The following is a 16,615-nucleotide window of genomic DNA, read 5'->3' as shown; positions in this document are numbered from 1 at the left end:
ACTGTTATATCCATTTTACAGATGGAGAAACTGAGGTAAGTGGCTGGGCTGGGATCTGATCCAACTTAGGACCTGTGCTTGTGGCATAGTGGCCCGTAGGCCCATGATGGCGAGATGTGGCTGACAGCACTTAAAACTTGGCTCCAGCTCTTACCTACTGTGAGGCCTTAGGCAATTTACTTAGCACCCCCATACCACTGTCCTTATCTGCAAAGTGGGTATAAGCAGAATATACCCACTTAAGGTGGTGTTTTCTTAACAGTAAGGAAATTTATTGTCACAAAACAAAAATCTAGCGACAGTTGAGCCTGCAGGTATTTGGTGCAATGATTCCATGATGTGCTTTGCTTCTCCCTGCTGCCCTCGGTGCGCAGACTTTACACTCCAAAGCTGGTTCTATTTATGGCCACCAGACAGGAGTTTCAGGAATCATATCTACTCATAAGACATCCAGTCCTTCCCACCTCTTCATGTGCCTCCTTTTTAGCAGTAAGAAGTACTTTCCTTTCCAAACTCCACTAACACAATTTTGCTCATGCCTCACTGGGAAGGTTCGCGTCATGTGCTGATTCCCAAACCAACCGTTGGAAAAGGTTTTCCATGAATGGATGGTGGGAAGTCAACCACAAAGTTTCCAACATTAAGCTTTTGGGAAAAGTCAACCAATCATATTTACCCTGTCTTTTTTTTCTTCAGGATTATGAATCACTGAAATTTAAGATGAATCACTTTATTGAGACAAAGAGGAAAAAAATAGTTTAATGAACCTTTATTGTACATTCCCACGGAATGAAAGGCACTATGCTAGGCACTTGATGGAAATGCAGATGAAAGTGAGACTCAGCCTTTCCTTCCCTTTCCTCCTGCAAGAGAGGATACAGGCACAGTAACACAAACTACTTGGTGGGGCAGGTTTCCTTTTTGTAAGTACCACATTTGATGCACAATTAAAATATTGTGGGAATAGATGGGAGATTCATTCAGAATGAAATATTTGCTTCCATCCCATGGCACCTGATTTCCTGATTTGTAAGTCACATGATTTACATGACACTGATTTACAGTCACAGAGCTATAGAAAGATGGCCTCCCACAAGTGTGAAGAGAACATTTCATCAACCCTGGCAGGAACAGACCCATTCTCCAAATGGCTGCCATCTCACACCCAAGCACCAGGCAGAGAAAGCGCAGGCTGGACTAACGGAAGCACAACAGTGATTTACCTTCCAAAAGACTAAAGGCAACCAGCTGATAAAACAGCTTTTGAATTAAGGTTATAACGTACATACATAAAGTGCACAAATGTTAAATGTGCAACTCAATAGGTTTTTATATTTGTATGAGGGTGATAACTCTTAAGTGTAAAAACACTTCGAAGAGTAGGTGACACATAGGAAGGGCTCAGTAAGTTGATGCTATTGTATTGTTTCATTTGCCATTTTGATATGTAAAGAATACAATCTTGGCTTCGTTTGCATTTCTTTGATAAATGGGGTGGAAGGTTTTCTTTTTCCTGTGAATTACTTGTTTATGTCCCGTACCTTTTCTCTAGTGAGCTATTAGTCCTTTTTACTAATTTGTATATTAATGACATGCATTGTCTGATATTGCAAATATTTTCTCCAATTGGTCCCTTGCCTTTTAAATTTCTTTGCCATCCATAGTTTTAAATATTTAAGAGTGGATGAATTTTCTCTTTTCCTTTGTGACTTCCGGCTTTAATGTTCTGCTTTTAAATGAACTTTTGCCCAATTTCATTATTAAATAGTCTCCCACTCTTATATAAATCTTCTTGATATTTAAATTTTAATCCATATGTAATTTAACACATTATTAGCACATGGTATAAAGCTAGAATCTAACCTTGTTTGAAATACTTAGCCAATTCTGACAGTTTATCCATTTTATACTTAGTTAAAATGGCATCTTTATCATATATTAGCATCATCTATTAACTCTTACCAAATGTTACTCTTTTTCTTTTTTCTCTTATGTCATCAGAATTTCCAGAGACCCTGAACTTTCTTGACTTCATTTACTATATAGGAAGCCTAGCTTTATTACACTGGATAGCCAATGCAGGAGAGAAACATTAAAATTCTACATATTAGTATGTATTTCTAAACTGACTAGCCTCTTTCACTGATCACTCAGTCTACTTCTACTTGGATAGGTATTTCTTGTGAAGTCACACCTCGTATTTCCCTGCCTAGAGCAGCCTACCCTAGCTTCAAATGTCCTGTATACCCTCATACAGCCATTACTTCATGTGTTAACATTATTCAGAGCCTGCTGTATACCACACATCATGCTAAGTAGTAAACCAGACAAGTGCAACTCCTCTCACAATTTAGCATAGTATATTCTCTGGTAAATGACAATCTTTAAAAATTTATACCAATAATTCATCACAGTTGTGTTGGGTGCTAATACCCTTTCTAAAAGCGTAATACCCTTTCTAGCTGAGAAGTCTCGTTTCCAGATCTGGTCATTTCTTCAAATAGTTAGAGAGGCATAACCAGGAAAAACTGGTAGAATCCTGAGAATTATCTTCACAGTATTTACAAAATGTCTTGGGCTAATGTGAGTAGGAAAAAATGGTTCAAAGAGAGCCCTGAAACATTAGGGGACAAAATTCCATCGGGTTAGCCCACTTGGATGTAGTCCTTTAAATTCTCAGGTCTATGTGAGAGACCTGTGTCCTGTTTTTCCTATGGTCTCCTTTATTTTCTACATTTGATAGGTTTCAAACTGTGTAGAATGGTTTTAATAGCTGAGAAAAAAAATTTTTTTGCTTAAAAGAAAAAAAAAAAACATGAATTTCCCCAGCCAGTCAATTCTACACTCACTGAGTGGCTACAGAGTCATCAACAGTGATTAAGCCACAAAGCACCAGTTTTCCAGCTCAAACTGGAAAGGAATTTTTTAAAAAATGAAAGTAGATATGCCTAAGGGCAGCTAAATATAAGTCTTTTCTTTCTAAAAGACTTCTTTCTCTTAAATTTCTCTTTCACTGAACACACTTTGATGGTAACAAAATAAATTGGACTTCATAATAACCTAAAAAAGAAAAAGCCCATCTAAGTTGTTTTATCCAAGAGAATAATTTAAAGTAAAAACAAACAGGCCATTTGTACTTTTACTTTAAAATAAGTTTGGTATTTCTGAAATCTACACTGGAGAAAGTAGATAATAAATTCACTCATCACCATGAACAAAGTAAAGTTTTCTAAATTAAATCGCTTCAACGTGAGATCAAAGACAGTCTGTTCTTAGAAGATCCCCAAACGCCACCTATCCCGACTCTTTAAAAGCCAGCTTCTGCTTCTCTGAGAAACAAAATTCATCCAGTGTTACATAAAAGCACCACAGATACCCGGAAATGCAAAATAACCAGTGAGCCACATTCTTTTTCACAGAATTAGTAGGCGTAAGTCACCTGTTTCTTAGGTCATTTATTACATTATTCCTTTTTTTTACTGGCAGGACTGTCCAAAACCTCTATCTTGCCTTTTCCCTCTTCTGAGTGAGGAAGCTTAATGTTATCGACGGTGACTTCAGAAGAGGTGCTGTCATCTTCATCCTCCGATTCCGAACTGTCCTCTGAACTGCCTTGTGAATTCTCTTCTGAACTATCCTCTTCTTTTGAATTGGACTGATTCATCTCAAACAAAGCCACATCCTGCAAAAAGCACCATGTGGGAAATTATTTGAAGGCAGTTCCCTAAGAAGTTGTAAGAACAACTTTGGGAAGAACCAACATTTAGCACAAAGATAGGACAAAGGACAAGAAGTGTTTTTAACACAATAGGGCACTTTTATTTTTTTAGCTACTAGAGTCCACCATAATGATTTACATTTACTGTTAAGTCTCAAAAGTCCCCCACAACTCAATTCTATACATACTCAATACATTAAACAGTATTCATTCAAAAACATTAATAAATACTAACATAAGCCAGGCACCACACTAGGTACTCAAGACTCAAAAACAGTACTTAGGTTTGTGTAACTTATGTTTTTGAAGCAGGGGCTGGCAAATTTCGGCCTTTGGACCAAACCCAGCACACTGCCTGTTCTTACTAGCTCACGAGCTAAGAATGACTTTTATGGTTTTAAGTAGTCAAGAAAAAAAGAAATCAAAAGAATAATATTTCATATCAACATCCTCTGGAAGAGTCATTCCAGAAGATGATCATCAAAAAACTTCAACTAAGATCCTGGCGCTGTTGCAGTTGTAGCTGCATTCATCCCACCGGTTCCTGGACTTGCCATTGGAATGAAGAAGGAGATATCTAAGCTGGCCTGTGCATACAGTAAAACAACAAATTTGACTGGATCTATACTGTTAGAACTCAACCAAGAATTAGGAGAAGTGCAAGTTGCAGTGCTCCAAAATTGTGCAACTATAGACTATCTACTGTTAAAAGAACATATGGGATGTGAACAGTTCCCAGGAATGTGTTGTTTTAATTTGTCTGATTTTTCTCAAACTATTCAAATTCAGTTAGACAATATCCATCATATCATTGATAAGTTTTCACAAATGCCTAGGGTACCTAACTGGTGTTCTTGGTTTCACTGGATATAGCTGGTAATTGTAGGTCTGCTTTGTTTATGTAGCTGTATTCCTATTATGTTAATGTGTGCACGCAATTTAATTAGTAGTTTAAAACCTATACATGCTTATGTTACACTATAAGAAGATATGTCAAAGAAATAATCAATCTTCCCATGTTTTCTTCTGTCTGCTACTTCTATAGCTTTTCTTCTTCCTTCCTAATTACAACCCTTTAGTGGTATTCGTGCCTCATATCGAAATTACCGAGTATCATAATTCTTCCAAGTGGTAAAGATACCTCAAGACAAATGCTGGGCATAGAAGCCACAGGGCATAAATCTGCAAAGAAGTAAAAAGCTAACCTTTTCAAACAATATTTCTTCTCTCTCACTGACCAACTTTACATTTCCCTGTATGGCCCCGGAAGATGACTGGTTAGCCAGAGACGGGTAAGATTCCTCAAGGGAGGAACAACCTAAGACAGGCATAGTCACAGGGGGGCCATCAGGTGAGAAATTGGGGATCAACAGAGGTGAGGTTTAGAACCTCACCCCCTCTGTTTTGAGAGAAATATTCTGCATCCGTGGATGTTTTGTTGCCCTTGTCTAGCTTGGATCAATACTTAGTCTATAGGCACACACCTGATCATCTACATTTACCCTCTTACAGCACTAAATTACCTTTTCTACCTTTATCTTGCATCTACCTACCACTTCAGCATTTTATTAAAAATAAAAATAATAATTATAATAAGGGAGAAATGTGGGATTCACATATAAATCAAGTATAAAAATCAAACGAATTATCATATTTGACCTGATTGTTTATAGTTCATGATGCGTAATCAAAACCGAAAGTTTCTGTGATATGACTGCCCTTGCACTGTTCACCATGTAAGAACTTATTCACTATGTAAGAACTTGCTCACCATGTAAGAACCTGTTCGTTATGCTTCAGAAGATTGGAGACTGTTGAGAATTAGGCTTGGGGTTGATTAATGATTGTGCATTGAGTCCCCTATACCAAATTTTATTGTTGTTAACAACCATTTGATCAATAAATATGAGAGATGCCCTCTCAAAAAAAAAAAAAGAATAATATTTCATGAAATGTGAAAATTATATGAAATTCAAGTTTTAATGTCCATAATAAGGTTTATAAAACTTGCCTATTCATCATGTATCACCCACAGCTGCTTTCATGCTAAGATGGCAGAAATGAAGTAATTGCAACAGAGACAGTACAGCCCACAGAGCATGAAGTATTTATTATCTGGCCCCTACATAAAAGATTGCTGACCTCTGTTCTAATTGGGAAAGAAGACAATAAGCAATTATATATAAAACAGAGTGCAGGTTAGCAAAAATAAAGAAGAGTAAAGCAGGATAAGCTACTAACAGGGCCATTGGGGAAGGAATCTTGTTGAGGTGACAGCTGCTAAAAGATGGAGGGAGTCAAGATGAAGAAATGCGGGGGGAGCACTCCACAAAGAGGGCAAAGGCCTGGCAGCAAGGAGGGTGCAGAGAAGGGGTAAGGTCAGACGGGGGCTGGCAGCAGGGTCACAAAGGCCCTCGGAGGACTCCAAACTTATCAGAAACTTGGTGGGAAGCCCCCTGGTCTCCAAATGGTTGGGAAATTACTGGGATAGTCCAAAGAGGTCATCACAGTTACTTGGACCAAGGGCGGCAGCAGTGGAGGTCGTGAAAGTATATTTGGGATATATTCTCAAGGTGAGGTGACCAGATCTGCAGATGAATTAGATATATTATTAATAATGGTGTCAGCTCTGTAAAGACACAAGTGTTATAAAGGGAATTGCAGTGTAGGAATAAGATATGAGCCTAGCTTGAGAGTTTTCACACGTGGCTTATGTAATCAGTTACTCTGTTAAACACATCATTTATGTTTGCATTCTCAATGAATCAGAATACAGAGACCTCTTTTCGGCCTTGGAAAGAAAAAAAAATCCAATTAGGGCATTTGGTAAAGTAATATTTGCCCTGAGAAAGCTCTCCTCTGACTCTGTATTACTAAATCCCTAAACTTCACCCAGGAATGCTTACTGACCTATAATATCCTTAATCATAACATGGCCAAGTATCAAACACCAGAAACATAAGCTGACTTTGTAAGATAGAAAATAACACTTGGACTTCAATGGAAACTTCTCTTCTTTTTAGGTGACAAGGCATACTGGTAATTCTACTTTAAGAAATGAAAACAAACCATAGTTACCATTTGGATCACTTTTCCCAGAGCCCCATCAATATTTTCAATATTGAAACAACCAGGTGGTGCAGCTGCCATTTCTCTTCTTAGCTTTTCATTTGCCTGAGCCATCTGTGGGAGAAAGCTCTGTACTTGGTCCAATACTAAGGAGAGAAAACACAGTTTATCAATATTCATGTTATTATTTGGCCAAACTTCAAATTTTAGAATTCAGAACTTCCTGTAAAACACTTTAAATTTCATAGTAATATTAACAATGATAACAAAATTTCAAATTCTTACCATTTTAAAAACCTCCATTCTCTTCTGAATTCTAAAGCAGTGGGACTACACAAGTTCAGCAATTATTTCTCAATGTTTTATTTGTGCTTTTGATATATATCTCCAGACCTGTAAGTTCCAAGAAGGTTGGCATTCTTATTCAGTGACTGAATAAGGAGGCAGTGTGACTTAGTAGTTAAATGATCTGAGGTTTTTGGGTCAGACTGACCAGGTTGTTAGTAGAATCCCAGTTCCACCTCTTACTTTCTGAATTACCTTGGGCATTAATTAAATAGAGGTTGTTTTTACCTGCCCAACAGCTATTCCCTTTTCTTCTAGTAACATAACCTTGACTTTTAAGCTGTGTTGCTCTTAGTCACTCTTGTCACTTATCTTGTTCATGCCTGTTATGTTCCATAGCCTTGGCCACCGTGATTTGGTTCAGTGGCATACACGGTGACACTGTGATCTAGTCGGGCCAATAGGAGATCACCCTGGGACTCTGGTTTGTTGAGAAAGAGATACCTTCTTTCTGAGTGAGTAAATGCCTAAGTGAGCTGCTGAATGTAAGCCTGGAGCTGCTGATAAACTGGCCAACTGCCACATGTTAGGGAAAAGCCTGCTCTAGAAAAGCAGAGCTAAGAGACACAGAGCAGCAGACCCCTGACGACACCAAGCACCTGAACACAGATGTACCTGAAATCACTGGGTTTTTTTTCTCAGTAACATGAGCCAACGTAATTAATTTTTTTGTTTAAGGCAACCTGAAGTGGGTTTCAGACCTTTTAACCACAGGAATCCTAATGACTACATTTAATTTAACCATTCAAAACCTCAGTTTACTCATCTGTCAAACAGGGATGATGACCGCCAGACACTATGCTTACTACAAGGAAATCAATAAACAAAGGATTTCTAATTTCTTTAGTTCTCAAAAGAGGCCCAGCATATAACTAACTATGCACATAATGGTTAAGTCACTGGTAGCACTGTACAACAAATGACTAAAATGTCCAGAATATGGAAAAAGAAAATGGTGGTAAAGGTCAAGAAATGGCCTTTAATCATCCATGGTCTGGCACACACTAGTGAATAAATAAATTAGCTCTCATACCCCTTCAGATACACAAAAAGAGAAATTACTGATAAAAATAAAAGTATTTCTGGGTATGCAGATTCAATCTTTAACACAGATGGACGATCAGGCCAGGTCTGGTTCTGCTTTTGTTTTTAACTAACAAATCATGTGGAGCAAAACAACTACCTACAAGTCTGGCATGAACCTTGAGACTGAGAAGTTAAATATTTCTGTGGTACTCTAGAAAAGTACATGCTAAACCCTGAAGCTAGATCAGCTGTAGTTCTTCTAAACTGAATAAAACAAAATCCAACACTCAACATAAAATTAAAAATGTCCAGCATCCAATAAAAATTACCAAGCATGCAAACATGAAAAAACACTCCATTGAGTAGAAAAAAAATCAATTTAGACACAGACATGACAGATGATAAAATCAGCAAGAAGTATGTTAAAACAGCTATTACAAATACACTCTACGTATTCAACAAAGCAAAGAAGAGCATAATCACAATGAGAAAAGAAAGTTATAAAGATTCAAGCTGAACTTACAGAGATAGAAACCACAATATCTGACTTAAAAAATAAACTAGATGGTATTCAACTTCAGATTAGACAACAGAGATCAATGATCTTGAGGACACAGCAATAGAAACTACCCCAAATGAAGTGCACCAAAAATAACACAAAAAACAAGAAACCAAGAAAACTAAACCAAGCGTCAGTGAACTGTGGGATGACTTCAAGGAGCAAAATTTTGTGTAAACAGGAGTCCCTGCAGAAAATGTGACAAAGCAAGGACAGAAAAAAAATATCTGAATAAAAAAATGACCAACAGCTTCCCAAACCTTATGAAAATTATAAACTCACAGATTCAAGAATTTCAACAAACCCCAAACTCAAGAATCAAATATATACATGACAAAGACAAGAATGACAGCTGGCTTCTCATCAGAAGCAATGCAAGTCAGAAGACGACAAAACATCTTTAAAGTACTGAAAGACTGAAAAGAAATTTTTTTAAACCTGTCAACCTAGAATTCTATATTCATTGAAGACACCTTTCAGAACTAAAACCATCACTTTCTCAGACACATGAAGGCTGGTGAATTCATCACTAACAAGCATAAACAAGAACTGTTTATTAGATGAACAACATGATTTTTAAACACGAGCTAAAAGTTTGAACAGACGCTTTACCAAAGACATAAACAGTGAATAAGCACATGAAAAGATTTCAAGGTCATTCGTCATTAGGGAAGCACAAATTGAGATCACAATGAGATACCACTACATACATACTACAATAGCTAAAATTAAAAAGACCACCTCCCTGTATAGTACCTGGATGAAAGGAATGCAAAATGGTACACCCAACTTCGGAAAATAGTTTGGCAATTTCTTCTCTAAAAAAAAAAAAAATTTCCATAGAACTTAGCAATTCCACTCCCAGCGAGGTACTTGTCACCAACAAAACTAAATACACACAAAAACTTGCATTGGGATGGAAAGCCACCATGCAGTCATTTGAGCTGTTACAGATATACTGAATACTATGGTTAAGTTCCCCTCTCAGGATAATCATGATTTCTTATCAACATAACCTCATGCACCATCTACATTGTTTTCACTGAATTCTTGTCTTTATCCTTTTTTTAAAAAACATGAAGAGTGAATTACCTAGATGTGAGATATAACATGTATGCTATATGAACAAAGTCTGAGTGTGGTACCTGTTTCTGAGTATGCAGTGCAGCACTGCAGAATAATTAGTGAAGAGAATTATGTCGTATTATAAGTAACATTTAGCATTTGAGAAACTGTGTCTAATTTAATGGGATGTAGTGGTGTTTTCCTATATGGCTGTATTAAATTTGAGACTCAGTATCCTCTAAAAAAAATTTCCCATGTTAATTAGCAGTAATTTTTTTTTGATTTCTAAAAACTCATCCCACAAGGAGAGTTTTCCTGGGAAAAGTTACATCTTAAAGCAGGAGAATGTATGAAAGTCTATTCTTGTGCACTGACCTCACTACCAAAATTCCAAGTAACACTTGCTCTGCTGTACTCGCTGTGATTTGATATTTAACCACAAAGGCAGAGATTGTCCCATCAAGTAACTATTTAATTGGGCAAAATTTAACATCAGAGAAGGTTCCTGAGAGAGAGGAAGAGAAAGAGAGGGAAGGGTACTTACAAGGACTTCTCTCTATCCGAACTGTTTGGAGAGTGGAATTCTTTCTGGAATTAGGCTTGGAGTTGATGAGCAACCTGTCCCATATACCTGAAAGCACATACACATGTAATTCTCTATAGCGTAAAGAAATATGAGCCCATCAGCAAGCTTTGAATTTCTGTAAGCACTCTCAGGTCCTGACTATTCTACATTCCCCAAGATGCTTTTAGAAAAAGAGGTGCTCCAAGTTCCATCACATTTTACCTAAGTACATTCATCTCCTCTTTCTTAGGCCTGGTCTAATATATTTCTGTGTCACCAATTCTGAGTACTAAATGCACACTAAACTGCATCTCTCTGGATCATAAATTCATCAGTGACAAATGTGAGACTGCAATGACAGAATGAAGGAAGCAGTATAGAGCACAATAATGGTTCAGTGAAGCCAGAAATGTTTACTAGCTGTGTTATATTGGGCAATTGGTTTGGAGTATTAGTTTATTTATAAAACATATCTGCCTGTTTAGTTCCCCTAAAGATGTCCAATCAAGACAAACGAGCCCCTTGGAAAAAATGAAGTTTCTCACTTTAGCTTTTAAACCTTATCATTAACTATTCCTCAAATTAACCCAACACTCCAGCCCATCAGAGCTCAGAGAACAAGGCTTTGTCTTTCAAACCTCAGGGTTCTGCATACCCTGTTTCCAACATCTGGAAAATCTCTTCACTCTAGTACAAAAATCCTGTTCACACATAGAGCAGAGCTCAACAAACAAGCATCCCTTGCTACTTTATGTCCAGCAACTGTATTAGCATAAAGAGCATGGACTCTGGAGGCGGACTGACTGGATTTAAATCCCATTTTTGCCACTTTTCGGTCCCGTGATCACCAGCAAGTTACCTATCGGGTATGATACACCACGACTCAGTTTCGTCATCTATGAAATGGAGATAACAGAACCTTCTGCAACGGGTTGTTGTAAGGATTGAATTAGTTCATTCCCAGCGAATAGTAAAACAAGCTATTGACAATGGCTTTGGATGCTCTCCGTTCTCACAGAACATTCTCACGGTCAAGCTAGTATTTACTGACGATATGCCCAAAACCTTAAGCGCACTGTCCTCAAAAAAACTGTATAGGTACTACCACCACCATTTTCCAAAAGTGAGAAGTATGGCATTGACAATGTGAACAACTCTCCTAAAGTTCTACAGCTAATTGGAGCTGGGATTCAAACCCACGCTTCCTAATTCTCTATGACAGTATCTGAAATCCCACGTGAACCCATGGCTCCCTCTGTAAAAGAGCAGCACTAAGAGTACTTCTGTGAACTTGGGGATGTGTGTGGGGAGGCGGTCAATCCATAATAGTTCTCTGCTCCCGCTACCAGCCAACTGCTTGGACCCAGACAGCCGACCTCCCCTTAGGGGGTCTGCCTCGATGCGGCGCTCAGCAGAGTGGACCCACTGCCACGCGGAATATAACCATGGGGGGTGGGGGGTGGCGGCGGGTCTTCAACCCTCATCTCCCAGACTCTATCCCGGGGCTCCCCTCCGGAATGCTGAGGCCTGGCCAAGGAGCCGCTGGCAGCTCCGGCCCCACGCCGCCGCCGCCGCCGCCTGTCACCTCCTTGGCCGCCGCTCCCCGCCGTCAGCAGCTCCGTGGACACCGAGACCCCCGCGCAGTGCCGAGGTGAGGACGAGGAGCTTGGGTTGGACAGGGGATCTCCGGGCTCCTCCATGCTTCTTGCTAGGCTTCAGGGCCCGCCCACCACCCCGGATGCAGGAAGAGGCTCGGGCAGGGGGCGTGGCCAGGACCGCAATTGGAGGAAACTCGGGAAGGGCGGGGCGAGGCGAGGGGCGGCCACTAGCCGGAGCGGCACCTGGGGGAGCCCTGAGGCCATTCTTGCCTGGAGAATAGAAGGTTGGGACTAGCCCTATCATTGGGTGAAAGAGCTGCAAGACTATTTTTAACTTAAAAAATCCGGAAGTGGACAGCGTACCATGGGGCTGCCCTCCATTCTTTTTTTTTTTCATTAATTTTTTAAATTGTGATTTAAAAAACACATAATATAAAATTTACCATCTTACCCATTTTTAAGTGTATAGTTCAGAAGTGTTAACCATACGCTGTTATTTGAGGGATCCCTAGAATTTTTCATCTTACAAAACTGAAATGCTATATCTATTGATAGACAGTTTGCCTACATCGTGGGGCACTCACATGTGGCCCATTGCCCCCTGCAACCACCATTCCAATTTCTGTTTCCATGAGTTTAACTACTTCAGATACTTGATGCAAGTGGAATCATACAGTATTTGTCTATTCGTGACTGGAAAGTTTCACTTAAAAAATGTCCTCAAAGTTTATCCATGTTGTAACACGTGGCAGGATTCCCTTCTTTTATAAGGCTGAATAATATTCCATTCTGTGCATGTACATTTTCTGCATACACATTTTCTTCATCTATTTATCCCTTGATGGGCTTTTGAGTTGCTTCCACATCTTGGCTTTGTAGACATTGCTGCAGTGAACATGGCTAAGTAAATACATCTCCAAGACCCTGTCTTTAATTCTTTTGGGTTTATACCCAGAAGTGTGATTACTGAATATACTGTAATTTTATTTTTAATTTTTGAAGAACCTCTATACTGGTTTCCGTAATGGCTGAATTATTTTACATTCCCACCAGAAGTACAGAAGGGTTACAGTCTCTCCACATCCTCACCAACACTTGTTATTATCTAGGTTTTCTTTTTAATAGTGGCCTTTCTAGTCGATGTGAAATAGTGGATAGTTCATTGTACTTTTGATTTGCATTTCTTTAATGATTAGTGGTGCTGAGCATCTTTTCATGAATTTATTGGTCATCTATTTTGAAGAAATGTGTATTGAAACCCACTGCTCATTTTTTAAATTGGGTTATTTGTTTTCTTGGTGTCAAGTTGTAGGAGTTATTTATGTATTCTGGATATTAACCCCTTATCAGATGTATTATTAGCAAACACTTTTCTCCCATTCTGTAGGTTACCTTTTTATGCTGCTGATTGTTTCCTTTCCTCCTCATTCTTTTAACAATATTTGGAAGCCACCTATGGTATGCCTCAGCCGCTCTGCTGTGGGATTCAAAGCTGAAGCAGACATCGTGGAAAAAGATTTTTCTGCTTGTTTCTGACATAATAGGTAGTCCAAAATCAGCCAAACCAGATCTGGATTAAATTCAGTCTCAGATAACTCATTTAGTAACTGTGGATTTGGGCAGATCAGTCTCCGAGTCTCATTTCCTCTTTCTAAAATCAGGATAATAATACTTTACAGCATTGTCCTGAAGGAAAAAAGAGGAAGATGATTAAAATGTATAAAGAAACTGGGAGCTGCAGTACTGTTGTCATACTAAATAATTTAACATTATATTATAACCAAGTTATAAAACTTATGGCACAAAGAATTATGAGAGAAAGGACAGTACACACTGAGGAAGAAAGCACTGGTTAATACATTTTAAAAACTGACTTCACTCTCTTTCTAGTTAAAACCTATGTCTGGAGATCCTTATGGGGAGGGACAGTACCTTTTTTGACTTGTATTGCCAGAACTGCACTTGCAGTCAGGCACATAGTTAATGATTAATACATGCTTAACTGATGCATGAACACAGAAAAGTTGAACAAATAAATATTGTTCATTGTTTCATTGATGAATTGATCACTTCAGTAAACCTGATTCCAGCCCTTAGAAATGTCCTTACAAATATTTTCTGTTTATTTGTTGACTTATGAGATCTGAAGCACCCACAGGTATAACACTGTACAAAACTAATGGAACATTGCTGGTTTATAAGAACAACCTAGAAATTGAGACATTAACATGTGGCCAAGATAGAGTAGAAGATGCATTGGCAAAATTTAGTCTCCCTCCCATCAAATGAAAAGCAATTGAAATTGAATACCATATTTAAAATACTCAAAGAAAGACAATTTAAGCTAAGGGCCTTTCAAGTATAAAAGTTTTAAAGATATAGACAGTTATGAACTTGGAAGGAAACAGGAAATACTGTTCCCATAGACTTCTTGAGGAATCTATTAGAGAATAAGCTTCAGAAAATGATTGGAGAACTCCAACTTAAGTTTTGTGGTGAGCATTTTACAGCAGAACTGGTGCTAAACAGTGAGAATAAGGTTGAAAGAGTAGTGTTTAATTTTTATAGGTTTTGATAATATGGAATATAATAAAAATATTAAAAATGGGAGAAATCGGACTAGATATGAAGAGAAAATCTTGCTTTTTAAAACTGGGATTAAAAATAATACTTTAAATTAAATGTTGGGGGTAAGGAGGGAATAGAAAGAGGGGATTACTAGCTAATTGCAATATTGTTCATAATAGGAAGACAATATCAAAATATAAGAGACTGAATAGTATTATGTAAAAATATTGGAAAAAAATCCAAATCTTCCTAAATACCAAACTAAATGAGGCAGAAAGAGAGAACAAAACAGACATCATAGGAAACATTTCATATGATTATGACAAAACTAAAATGAAGCATACCAATCATATCAATACATGAAAATGGGCTTAATTCCCCTATGAAAAGAAAAAGATTTTCAGATTGGTTAAAAAGTCAATCCAACTCTGCTGGATAGAAGAGATTTACCTAAATATAAAACAAAAATTATAAAAATAAAAGGGTAATTATAGATAAGCCAGGCATATCTAAATAAAAAGAAAACAGGACAAATCAAAACCACAATGAGTTATCATATCACACCTATTGGAATGGCTAATATCAAAAAAGACAAGAAATATAACTAGAGGTGGCAAGGATATGAGAAAGGGGACTCCGCTGAGTGTCTGAAGGAAACAGAACCACTATCTCAAAAAGGTGTCTGCACACCCATGTTCATTGCAGTATTATTTACAATAGCTGAGACATAGAAATAACCTAAGTGTCCACCAACAGATGAATGAATAAAGAAAATGTGGTATGTATATATATACAAATATTACTCAGCCATAAAACAGAAGGAAATCCTGCCATTTGCCACAATGTGGATGGACATTGAAGACATTATGCTAAGTGAAATTTATAGAAAGGAAAACTAACATTAATATCCATGTGCCTAATAAGACAGCAACAACTATTATAACCAGAAACTAAAAGTAATGTAAAGAGAATAATTCAAGATTTTTAACACCCTCTCAGAACAGAATAGACCTAATCGAACAACAAAAAATTTAGTATGGATACAGGAGACCTAAACAAGATGATCAAAAAAATAGATCTAATGCATGTATATTGAACACTGAATCCTGATAATAGATATTAAACCCATTTCTAAGTAAAGGAAAATTCTCAAAATTGACATATTGTAGTCCAGAAACAAAACATCAATATTTTTAAAAAATGCAAATAATTTAAGTGGACTTCTGTGATCACAATTCAATATAACTAGAAAATAATAGCATTTAAAAAAATCTCTTCCACTTAAAATTGTAAAAACACTACTAACCATTACTTGCATCCACAGGAAATAGTAAAATCAAAGTGCTCACCAAATGCTAAATATTTACAAAGTCAAGAAAATAGCCAAACTACTAACTATTAAACCAAAATAGGAGAAGGGAGGAAGGTTTGGTTTCATAAATATATGAAATAAATGATAATGGAACAATAGCCATAAAATTAGAGGAAATACAGAAAAATTTATACAGACCACTTTGTATACTCTACACAAATAAATTTGAAAACCTTTATGAAAACACTTGAAATGGATAATGTTCCTGAAATATATAAAAATATAAGCCAGTAAAAGAAACGATCCATGAATCTGACTATATAAAAATTAAAAAATAACTTTTACATAAGAAAAATCAGCATATGCACTGTGAAAAGGAAAATGACTTAAAACAAGATTTCCAATGTACACCACTTTGAAAGAGGCAGGAGCATCTAAAAACAAAGAAGAAAAAGGCCAAGCACTTCATGGAAAGACAGGTTAGAGAAATGAAAAATTCACAGAAATAGAAATACACACAGTGCTTAAACACATAAAAAAAAGATGTGCAAACTCACTCATACAAAAAAAAAATGCAAAAGAAAATGACACTGAGGAGACATTGCTTATCTATCAGGTTTTCAATAATAAAAAGTTACAACATATGTATTAACAAAGTTGTAGGGAACCAGGCACTGTTTTTCATTAACATTGGGAATGCAGAATGATAAGGGTAGCTACAGAAAGGAATTGGCATTATCTAGTAAAATTACACATGCATTTACCTTTTTACCCAGAAATTCCTAATACC

At 37.3% G+C, this 16,615-nt stretch overlaps 1 protein-coding gene across 1 annotated transcript; it reads right to left on the bottom strand.

Annotated features, from left to right (window-relative positions):
- Positions 1-3,435: 3,435 nt before the first annotated feature.
- On the bottom strand, positions 3,436-12,086 carry NOPCHAP1 (NOP protein chaperone 1). Its single transcript, XM_017645994.3, has 4 exons — positions 11,933-12,086; positions 10,327-10,413; positions 6,797-6,933; positions 3,436-3,682 (listed from the first exon to the last, which is right to left on the bottom strand). The coding sequence occupies exons 1-4, from the start codon at positions 12,045-12,047 to the stop codon at positions 3,464-3,466; spliced, it is 558 nt and encodes a 185-aa protein (XP_017501483.1). The 5' UTR covers positions 12,048-12,086; the 3' UTR covers positions 3,436-3,463.
- Between the last annotated feature and the right edge of the window lie 4,529 nt (positions 12,087-16,615).

The sequence above is a fragment of the Manis javanica genome, chromosome 10 (assembly GCF_040802235.1).
Source record: "Manis javanica isolate MJ-LG chromosome 10, MJ_LKY, whole genome shotgun sequence".
Taxonomy (NCBI): Eukaryota; Metazoa; Chordata; class Mammalia; order Pholidota; family Manidae; genus Manis; species Manis javanica.
The sequence above is the reverse complement of the archived record's forward strand: the minus strand, read 5'-3'. Positions and strand labels throughout refer to the sequence as shown.